Here is an 11,635-nt window from a genome sequence, read left to right on the forward strand (position 1 = left end):
AAATTAACTGCTAATCCTAGAGGTTCAAATAATTGACCAAGTATAATATTTTTGCTTCATTTGTTTAATCAGGTTCACTTTGTCTACTTTCAGGACTTGTTTGAAAATCTGATGATGTTTAGGTCATATTTATGCAGATACAGTGTTGTGAAAAAGTATTTGCTTTCTTCTGTTTTTGTGTATCCTGTACTATATACAACATAAAACAACCTGAGTAAACACACAATACAGTTTTTATTCATTATTATTTTTGATTGAAACAAAAAAGTTCTCCAACATCTATCACCCATATGAAAAACTAATTGCCCTCTTAAACTTAAAATCTGGTTGTGCCACCTTTAGCAGCAATAACTGCAACCAAACGCTTCTGATAACTGGAGAACTGGAGTCTTTCACTTACTTCTAGGACTCAAACTTACTCCTATGCTTTGGATCATTGTCTTGCTGCATAATCCAGTTGTGCTTCAGTTTCAACTTATTGACTGAAGACCAGACATTCTCCTTTAGGATTTTATGGTAGATAGCAGAATTCATGTTTCCCTCAATTACTGTGAGTTGGCCAGGCCCTGAAGCAGCAAGGCATCCTCACAATATCACAATACCACCACCATGCTTGACACTAGGTGTGATGTTCTTTTTGTGGAATTCTGTGTTTGGTTTATGCCAGATGTAACGGGACACCTGTCTTCCAAACAGTTCCACTTTCAACTCATCAGTCCACAGAACAGTTTGTGTGATTACATGATTCCAGCATACAGGAAAAATCAAATGAGCCTTAATGTTCTTCTGGGTTAGCAGTGGTTTTCACCTCACCGCTCTTCCATGGATGCCATTTTTGTCCAGTGTCTTTCTGATAGTGGAGTCATGAACAGTGACCTTTATTGATGCAAGAGATGCCTGTAGTTCCTTTGATGTTGTCCGTGACTCTTTTGTGACTTCCTGCATGAGTAGCTGCTTTTGGGAAGGTTCAGTACTGTATTGAGTTTTTCCACTGGGAGATAATGGCTCAGTCCCAGAGCCTTTGAAATTGCTTTGTAACCCTTCCCAGACGGATGTTTTTCAATCACCTTCTTCCTCATCATTTCTGGAATTTCTTTAAACTTTGGCATAGTGTGTTACTGGGTAAGACCTTTTAACCATTTAATTTGCGCTGTTGAAAAAGTTCTATTTAAGTATTGATTTGATTGAACAGGGTTTGCAGTAATCAGGCCTGGTTGCATCTAGTCCAGCTGACACCCATTATGAATGTAGTTTCAAAGATTTGGGAATTAATAACTATGGGAGCAAATACATTTTCACCCATGCCCAGTTGGTATTGGATAACTTTTTTTTTTTTTGCTTCAATAAATAACATTTTCATTTAAAAACTGTATTTTGTGTTTAATCAGGTTACCTTTGTTTTATCTTAGATTTTGTTATAATTTCTGAAAAGATTTAGAACAATTTAGATATATACAAAAACTGAAGAAATCAGATAACTTTTTCAATCAAATAAAAAAAAAAGTTATAGAATACTTTTTCACAACTGTATATAGAAAATTCTAAACTTTCAAGCACACCTGTAAATATGTTACAGTGTAACAGCTTCAAAATAGCACTAGTTGTGGTATCTACTGTTGACTACTGGTCAACAGGCATTTGTTTACAACGAGGGTGAGTAGTTTGCTTTAAATGCGCATCTTTGGGCACAGTGTTTATGAGAGGGTTGTGATAGATGCTTTAAACTTATAAATGGGAGTTATAAATATAATAAAAATAAATAATAATTTATAACTTATAAATAAACTTGGAAATAGAACTACATTTATTATTTTATATGTCATAAATGAAAAAGCAAGCATGATATCTTGAGGCCTGTTGCAAGAAGGGTATGGTTTAGAATCAAATCTGTTAGGTCAAATTAAGCATGCATGTTTATATTCCTGTGTTTTGAACTGCTAGTTATTGTCTCTCAGATTGACTACACTGTCATCAACAGAGCAAGTGTAGTTGAGGTCTCCTGCGCCATCGTGTGTTTCAACACGTAATAGCAGAGAACTGCGGAAAATGAAAAAATATCAATTTAAAGATAGTTTAGGGAACGTTTACCTCTGTTTACCGAAAATGAGCCGGGGAACTATTAGAGGAAGAGCGTTTAAAAACCAACAACAACTACTAGTTACTTCTAGCTAAACAGTAGCATTGCTTGAACTTCTAAAAGTTCAGTATGCTTCAAATTATGCATAAAACCTGTGGAATTTAACACCATATTGCAGTGAAACTCTTAAAAAAAAAAAAAAAAAAAAAACTATTTTTTTAAATGTGGAAATTAATTGCAATTTCTTCTGCTGTTTTTTATTGTTTCATTTCATTTTAATTATTTAAAAATAAATATTAAAATTAAAATATTTTCTTTTGTATTATTTAATTTTCTTTTATTTTATTGTGTTTTATACCTTTGTATTTTATTCTATAGTTGTTTGTATCTCCTTACCTTGTTTTCTTCATTTTTATTGTATTGTCTTACTTCTTATCATTTAATATTTACTACTTGATTCCAGAGGTATAGCTGAGGGGTGAATTTCAGGTTTGGACCCACAGTGAAATATTTAATTGCAATTCCAAATACTTATTTGCGGGTGGGCAACATAACGTACATACTGTGCAGTTAATTACACGTATCCTGTGTGTGTGTGTGTGTGTGTGTGTGTGCGCGCGCGCGCGCACGCACACACACACACGCGCACGCACACACACACACACACTCAGCGTTCACATTATTAGGAGCATCTGTACACCTCATGTTATGTGGCAGCAGCAAAATGCATAAACTCATGCAGATACAGGTCATGAGCTTCAGTTAATGTTCACATCAGAATGGGGAAAAGTATAATCTCTTTGACTTTAACCGTGCCTTGGTTGTTGGTGCCAGATACAGTCTGTAGATCTGGTTTTATAAGGGGGGGGGGGGGGGGGGGGGGGGGGATTTCCGACGTTGTACTAGCAAGTTATTATTATTATTATTATTATTATTATTATTATTATTATTATTATAGCATTTTCAGTGGGACTGTCATGAAGATATTATATTTCCTTCTCTTAATGTTAGTATTATGGTATGATTGATTGATTGGTAAATCATGCTTCCATCCAAAATGCACGAGCACGTCGCACTTACTGCACTTCTTATTGTAGCCTACAGATCACGTGACGATTTTATTTCGCATATTTCCTCATTTCCCCGAACTCATCCGCAGTTTGAGTCACCACGCATTTGTCAAGTGGTCTACTATCAATAAAGTTTATTATTATAGCCTATGTTTTTTTTTATAGGTCCAAAGGTGTGTTCATTCTGATAGGCTAACACAATATAGCCTAGCTGAGGTTAAAATCCGTAGAGCAAACTTTTCATTGGCCACACAAACATGACATCGATACCGGACAGACTGTCTTCCTGTAGCCCTTCCAGTTCGACAGCATTTTGTCCAGTGAGTCATGAACCGCGTATTTACGCAACATCTGTCGAGGACCGTCGCTGGGAACATTGACACGTTCCTCATGTGTAGTCGTGTAGAGAACATTTCGGTGTGTGAGTGATGATGGATGAGGACGCGTACATCGTGGAGTGTCCAGTGTGCTATGAGAGTTTTTCAGACGCGGCTCGCACGCTGAGTTGCGGTCACTCGTTTTGCCATGACTGCCTGGTCGGGACCTTTATGGGCTCAAGCAGGGACGGAGCTATCACCAGAGACACCATCGTCTGTCCCGTGTGTAGACATGTTACTTTCGTTACCAAACTTCAGGGACTTGGCGGAGAGAAGGAAAAACACGCGAAGGTGTTGGAGGTGCCGCTTCGGTTCACTGGGCCCCCAGTGTCTGCTCCGAGGTCCTACGGTAGCCGCTGCCGGCGGCTGGGACGCTGTTTGAGATGGATTTCGTCCAGAATGAGCCGCCAGAGACTGGTGTATCCTAAAGACTCCTCGCAGGTATTCATCATCAGCGATCTGGGACGCCCTTTGGCTGAGGAAGATATTACTGATGTCGGGATAAGTGCAGTGATTCGTGAGAACAGCACTGATCATGGCTGTACACTGTGCACAACGTCACACTGCCTGCTGTTTCTTTTAATCATTTTCACTGTACTGGCTTTGATAGCCGCAACGCTGCCTTGGGTTTTTCTAGCATAAGTATTATTGTCTTTTGGAGACTTTATTGTCTTGTGATGGCATGTATGCTATGAGATCGGATGTGTGAACCTTTCAGCACATTTCATTGCATTGTATTTCGTACTGGTATCCCTAAAACGGGACACAATGGGCTGCTTTGTTGCCAAAGAACTGTTGATCCCATAGCTGATAAAACACACCGAGTTGTGCTGAACTGCACCTCGAGCACATCTGCTTCTAAATTATTCATATGAAAAAGGATCAAGGCGAGCAAAAGAAGACAAGCCTGACAGGCGGGTTGTTGCTTTGTAAGGGGAGATGTTTATTGGATAAAGTTTCATCTTTTTTAAATGTAGGGAGGTGTAGGTGTGCTTTGATACCGCCCGCATACCTTCTCCTTCTTCTTCTTCTTCTTCTTCTTTTTTTTTTACTTTTTAGACACACCCTTGTTCTTCAAGCACTTCTTGTCACACAGGTTAGAAAATGACATTTCTTTCCTTCATGACTTGCACTGGACTCTTTCTGGTATATTGCTTTTTATTTGAGATCTCGGTAACATTTACAAATGCCCTTTATAAGCAACATATAATCTTTGACAAAACAGCATGTATATTTGAATAAAAAAAAAAAAAAACCCAGTCAGACCAGAAATATTACAAATGTAGAGTTTAATATAGATATCTATATCTGACATTCTGATCAGGATTGCGGTAGGCTTCACAGTACACACTGTGTTGTTCCACTGATATGCTAAGCTGAGGGGATAGGAGGGGGAGGGAGGGGAGTGACATACAGGCAAAGTTTGTACAGAAGTTGTGATTGCAGGGGAGAGGCTGTACATCAATGGACACTGTGCACTTATACATAAATCCATGACACATCGTTAACCAGCTGTTCACACACTTGCTATTTTTCACCCTCTCCCCAGTTTACGCATAACATTTAAGAGTCTTAAAAGAAATCGAAGAAACAGGAATCATGAATTATCTGAACAGACTAAGTGCATGCATTGCATTGTCACATCCACTTTCTGTAATGTCAACAGACGGCTTTCGGGGGTACAAACATATAATGGCTATATATGTTAAGCATGTCTGGCTCTTGTCTCTTGTGTTATTTTTAAAATTTTTTATTTAATTCACTGAAGTATATTATAACTGAACTAAGGACCTGTGAAACATGAATGTGGTGAACCTAACCTTGCACAGCAGCACCTGAATTCACAAATAAGCTATATTCCTTAATAAAGGAGGAGCGCAGATAAATGAAATCATATTTTGTGGTTCAATTGTGTAAAAATGTCTGTATTCCCTGTGGCCCTTGGTGGATTCGATCCGAACAATTATAGCAGCTGCATGGAAAAAAAAGGTCCAAGAAAAATGATATTGCCTTGGGAACGGGTGCTATGGACTGTATGATTCCAACATACAGACAAGTGCATTCGAATCAAAATCCTCTCCCTCAATCCCCCAACATTTACACAAGCTTTCAAAGTGACTGGCAAAAGCGGCAGATTAAACGCAAAGAGTCACCTAAATGAAATAACAAACCATGCGTCTATTGCAGCTGCTATAAGGTAGTGACGAAGCCTTGACCTTGTTGCAGGTCATTGTAAAAGTTCAATTACATTCAATCAACACTCAATAGTTTCAAATGCACACCTGCCTCTTCATAAAACACTGAAGAAACCATCACACACACAAAAAAAATGTAAAAACCCTCAAATATACACAAAACTCGCCACTGTCTTCAAGACATAAATATCTATCATGAGGGCACTTGCAATTATCATTGTATAATCACTACAGCTATTAAAAGAGTACTCAGTCACCATTAACCATCATAGTAGAAGTAATTGAGAATGCACACTGAGGCATACCATATATTTCAGCAAAGAAGTCCTCTTGTCCCTGAAGTACATTAATGCTTAGTAAAAGAAAACAATAATGAAAGCCATGACATTTGGAATTGCTTCAGTGTCAGGCTCTTGATAAGATTAAAAAGCATGGCCACTTCTCTGTGAGGTTAACAACAGAATGTAGTGTAATTGCACTTTCTCTGGCCCTATTTGTGTTCCACCTGCTTTCAAGCAATTCAGACATGACAAATACAGCATCTGTTGGTTTGTGAGTCTACCGAACAAACAGATGGCACTTCTAGCCCATTGTCCAGCTTTCTTTTGGCTATAGCTTCAGACTGGAGTGTTTCAGGGTGAAGGCAGGAAAACTACATTGAATCATGATAAATCAGAGCCTGCTTATATTGATAATGTCAGTCTGAAAATGAACCCTGACATGTAAAAGATACCTTTAAAAGGGAAGTCCATATAAGAAAACAAAGGCCCCCTGAGGTGGCAGTAGCCATCCAGATGGAGGAGAATAAAGGCAAGAGAACAGTTTTGGCGACCAACAAAATGACTAAATATACGGCTACAAATGACATGCTTTTGCCTTGTTGCACTCAGGTAGCTCTTATATTGTTTTCTGTTCTGTGCCTTAGGATGACCCAAGTACCAGAGAGGGCTGCAGGTTTTCCTGCCATTTAGTATAAAGTAAAAAATCTGCCTTGTTCTTGTTATTTATAATTCAGTAAAGCTATTTATATGTGCAATGCTGGTCACCATTATTATGTGTCTTTATGGAACTGCATAATCCAAATGCAAAGTCAGTAAATGTAAGAATCCGAATGAATACCAATATGTAGAACAAAGGTTCTACTGTAAATTTTGCAGTTCAGAATTTAGGGCTAGACTCCACTTAGGCCTCTGACATATCTGCATTTGTGTTTTTACAGTTAGTGTTCATGGCTTACAAAAGTGCAAGAGCTCGCTTACTCTGTGTGAATCTGGCGACAAAGTATTCAGGGACAAAATAATACTCCGTTTCCATAGAACATTATCTCTATACAAGATAAATATGGCATGTAACACATATGAATATATAATTCATATTTGCCTTTACATTTGTCCTCTCGTTAATACGTATCTACAGATCAATATGTACAGTCTTTGTATTTACACTGTAGAGGAACCTGTCATTACACTTGTCCTGATAACGAAGTCAGAATGGGAGGCACAAAATATGTCTTAATGGTTTCACCTCTCTTTACAGCAGAAACAATCAGTTTTACAGCTGGCATCAGAAGTGTGAAGAGTACATACGTACCACTGACATGTCCTATCAAGTATTAGGACCGTGAGGCAAAACATTTACTATGATTTCTTGTTTCACAGATTATTAGTGTATTACAAACATCTCAGAATATTTTCATAATGTGCTTGATTTTTTTTTTTTTTTATCTGTGCACGTTTAGACACTTAATAAGAAATATTGTCATGATACTGTCTATGCCAAAGCAGTGGTGTGTATATAGGCATGTGTTTGTCAGAGAGACTGATACATACATAGAGAGAAGGCGAGAAGAGAGAGAGAGATACAGAGAGAGAGAGAGCAAGAGAGAGAGAGAGAGAGAGAGAGAGAGAGAGAGAGAGAAGACAAGAGAAAGAAAGCCAAGGCCTCAAAATTGTAAAACTGGACTAAAATAAAGTTGCATGCTTTGTGTCTTCAATTCATTTACACGAAATGAAATCTGGCTACCAACTCAGACACTAAAGAATATGAGCAAATACTACCCTTTGACATTTTGATCTCATGCTTCCAGAACACAGAAATATTATGTTCCTTTGGAGTCAACAAAATCCCTCTGTATTGCAAATTATCTGCAGGCTCCAATAAGGCAGAAACAACAAACAGAGTCAAACAGAGAGAAACCAAAATGTGTAACGTGGCACATTCTTCACAACATAATAAATTCTGCAACATTCTTATAGTCTTCCATTGCTTGTCTTTGCTATGGCACAGCTTGTGAAGATGTAATCACATACCGTATCTAGTTATCAGTGAGAAGAGGCGGTGATATTCTGATTAGTCACTGATACATGTAAAGGTTAGAGCAGGCATATGTGTTTGTGTTGGTTTGGGGGTCCAGCTCCAGTGGTGAGGGTGGGGTAGGTGAGGTTGATGGAGGCCTGGTTGCTCATTGGACCTCAGCTGAAGGTGGGGGAGCTCGGCAGGGCTAGGAGGCCACTGGCTGGGCTCTGGGGTTACAGCGTGGTGCTCTGTGACTCCTCCTCAATCATGCGTTCCCCCTCCGGAGAGTCAGCCAAGGCCAGGGAGCTCCGGCACGGCACCCCCACCCTGAACTCGTCGAGCAGGCTGTCCAGATTGACATTGATGGAGGGGATTTCCAAACTGAAGAAATCTGCTGATGGGTGGCAAGGAATGGTGGTGAGGGTGAGACATGTGATAAAGACAAGCAGGACAAACACGATTATGGTCAGGTGGAGGAGAAATATGATGGTGAGGATGATGGAGAAAGACAAAGGAGAGAAGAAGGGAAAGCAAGTTAAGATTTTGGTCCAACATTTGAGGGAAAGCTAGCGCGGGTTGGTTTAATATGATTCGTTGAAAGGAGGAGGTTGGAACGAGGGTTTGTTCCCTAACATTCTACACAGGGATTCTGTCATACTAAACTAATAACAAAAGGACTCTTTTCATTTCAGGAGAATGCTTTAGGGCTGTCATCTCCTTCACAAATATAGATTTAACTATAATTTAAAGCTTAATAATAAATCATTGAGTATTTAATCGACATGTTTCAGAATCATCACAGTTGACATTCAATGGATAGCCACCACAATAACCATAATGCTTTGACAGAGACGATGGGATGGGTGTAAAGCGAGGGAACCGTGCAAATCTGCAGTTCTCTGAGGAGCTACCGTATGGCCTGGGTTCTGATTGTGATGACCTCCCCTGTGTAAGAATGAGATGGACATGGACAGCAAGTGGAGCAGCAGTATTTCAGAGTCACCCCACAGCTGGCCCGGCCCAGAGAGGGTGGAGTTTACCTGGGCCCACCTATGTGGTGAGAAGCTGCCAAATGACTCTTGGGGGAGTAGTTTGGTGAACTTGGGGTGGGTCAAGAGCAGGGTCATTAGGATGGAATTCAGAAGTGACGACGTTGGTGGTCCGTAAGCCATGCACAGCCCAGTCCCAACACCATGCATAGACTACATGGAGAGAATGAAGCAGCAACAAACAGCTCCACAGAGAGAAAGTTTCAAAGAAGAAAGAGAAAAGAGACAGAGATAGAGAGAGTAAAGTGTGAGGATGAGAGAGCCAGTTGACAAGAGCATAATGTACAGAGGGAACACGGCTGCAGGAGCCCCCAGACTCAGCCACAGCACCAGGCCCGACGGTGTGAGATGAGGCTACGGCGTGGGGCGCAGCTGCGCAGCAGGTTTTTGGGCTTACCCTAAACGTCCCCCTCACATTTAGCCCACACTCAGTGCCTGGCCTCACACAGCTGCAAGGTGCATAACAATGGCAGGGGACAAAAGAGTCATACATCAATCAGAGCGATCAGGAGAATGACCGACAAGACAAACCAGAGACTCAAATGAGAGAACATACAGTCAGTGCCCACACAGCTGACCACTAGTACCATACACAGAGCACAAGCCTTACTTAGAAACAAAGTCTGAGTATTGTGGAGATTACCAAGAAATCTACTGAACTTTATAGTTAGGGTGTATACTGTAGATCCGGTATTCTGAACACAATCCCTTTATACTCCTTATTCAAGTGCTTTATATCATCCTGAACATGACAAATCAATAACAAAATACTGGTCTTAAAATAATTAAAGGCAACTCAACCTAAAAGCACCTCATGCTCAGGAAACATGAAAACAAAATACAGCGAAAAAACTTCACATTTTTAGGGAACCATGGCTTTTCAAAGTCCATCGCCTGCATAGGATGGCGAGACAGACAGTTTGAAAGAGGGATGCTGTCCTCCCGCTCTTGCGGTTGTCACTGAGACATGTTTACCTGTGGACATGCTCTCCCCGGGGGACAATCCGTCCATCAGGCCCTGTTCCATTGGCTGGGGGACACTGGGGGGGATAGTGGGTGGCTGTGGAGGGGGCAGACTTGGTCTCTGTCGCGGTTTGGGGGCAGGCCGCGACTTGTTGAGCGTGCCAGTCAGAGATGGGGGAGAGGAAAGGAGAGAGTGGGACGTGCCTAGTGGGCCCTGCCCAGGAGAGGTGGGGGGCACATGCCCTGGGGCACAGCCCAGGCCATACGGGGACGGGGTGCTTGGGGGAGTGGGGGACAGGCTGACCGGGGACGGCTGACCTGTGGACTGGTCGGACATCGCCCCTGACTGGCCGTAAGGAACCTTGGGTGGCACAGGGGCCAGCTTCTTCGAGGCTGCTGAGATGAAAGAGAGATAAAAGAAGAGGAAAAACCAAAATCAGATTCACAGAATGATAGACAATATGATTCTGCAAGAATCTATATCAATCAACTCATCATAAATGTCTAGTAGTAATGCATCAAGATGCCTGGACTTGAATTTTCAGTAGACTTAATAAAGCTCCTGGGATGAATGCCAAAAATTATAATGCAAATCCAGCTGCCTTTCACAATTACTAGATACCTCACTTTGCTTAAAATATCATGCATCATTTTAGATGATTATATCAGATCAGATGACTTTAAAGAAAAAAAATTAAATGGACAGACCTTTGCGCAGGGTGTGAGGGCTGTGCTCAGCTGAGTGTGGCGATTGGCTGTTGCTTTGCTGGCCAACAGGTGGCACTGGCTGTCCTGCCGCCTGCACGGCCTTATGGCCAATCACAGGTGAGAGCTCCTTGCTCTTCAGTGTGCTGGAGAAGAGACAGAAATATGATGGCCTGCCAGAGACTCACAGCTGCTTTACCCTTAATGAGGACGGGTGCACAAAGACTACTCACACAAGGCTTATTCCACCTCCTCATACGGTCCAAAAATAAGCTTAGGTTACTGTGAAAAATCTGAGATTCTTTGTGTAATGCTGAATCCATGAAATAGTATTGTTAAAATTGCACTACTGATGTCAATGTTCCCAGCAGCTTTATTTGCTCTGGTCTTCAAAAACAGAGACACAAAATGGTGGATTGAATGTATTTAAAATCTCTGTCAGAAGGAGAGGAAATAGAGTGTCCTTGTGTAGACTAGCCATCCACCTACAACATACCACAACTGTATACACACACACACACACACACACACACACACACACACACACACACACACACACACACACACACACAAAAACACACACACACACACACACACACAGAGGAAATGTATCTGTAATGCAGCTGAGTATTTGTAGGATTCCTAACCCTGACAGCTCAATTTAAGTGGCCAGGCTGTTATGTCTACAGTTATGTGGAGAATGACTTCATCTGTGTAGTTTCCTGAGCTCTACATGGACATCATCTGAATGGAGACTGATGGAAAAAGATGAGGTGAGAGAGACTCTATCAGGCAGGCTTGTTCTCAGATACAGGGAATACAATAAGGAGACTCACACTGTCCTTCTGTTAATAACTACCTTGCAGTAATGACTATTGATGCTTAAGAGTTTCATGATAGAAAA

General features: G+C 40.9%; 2 protein-coding genes across 15 annotated transcripts in view; one reads left to right on the plus strand and one right to left on the minus strand.

The window, feature by feature from the left end:
• The first annotated feature begins 3,336 nt into the window (after positions 1–3,336).
• On the plus strand, positions 3,337–5,418 carry LOC108260127 (RING finger protein 222). The gene has a single exon (XM_017460147.3). It carries the CDS (start codon positions 3,576–3,578, stop codon positions 4,164–4,166), a length of 591 nt encoding a protein of 196 aa, XP_017315636.1. The 5' UTR covers positions 3,337–3,575; the 3' UTR covers positions 4,167–5,418.
• arhgap44a (Rho GTPase activating protein 44a) overlaps positions 4,562–11,635 on the minus strand; it is a 46,356-nt gene continuing 39,282 nt past the window's right edge. For 6 of the 14 annotated variants that reach the window (XM_053674896.1, XM_047149757.2, XM_047149744.2 and 3 more), the window contains 2 exons: positions 10,735–10,877; positions 4,797–10,422 (listed from right to left, as the gene is read on the minus strand). In XM_053674896.1, coding sequence (XP_053530871.1) covers positions 9,944–10,422; positions 10,735–10,877 — 622 coding nt within the window. In that variant the 3' untranslated portion in view covers positions 4,797–9,943. Of the gene's footprint in view, positions 10,423–10,734; positions 10,878–11,635 lie in introns of all 14 variants that reach the window. The other 8 variants (XM_053674894.1, XM_047149740.2, XM_047149760.2 and 5 more) reach the window with 6 other exon arrangements.

This window comes from Ictalurus punctatus, chromosome 2 (assembly GCF_001660625.3).
Source record: "Ictalurus punctatus breed USDA103 chromosome 2, Coco_2.0, whole genome shotgun sequence".
Lineage (NCBI taxonomy): Eukaryota > Metazoa > Chordata > Actinopteri > Siluriformes > Ictaluridae > Ictalurus > Ictalurus punctatus.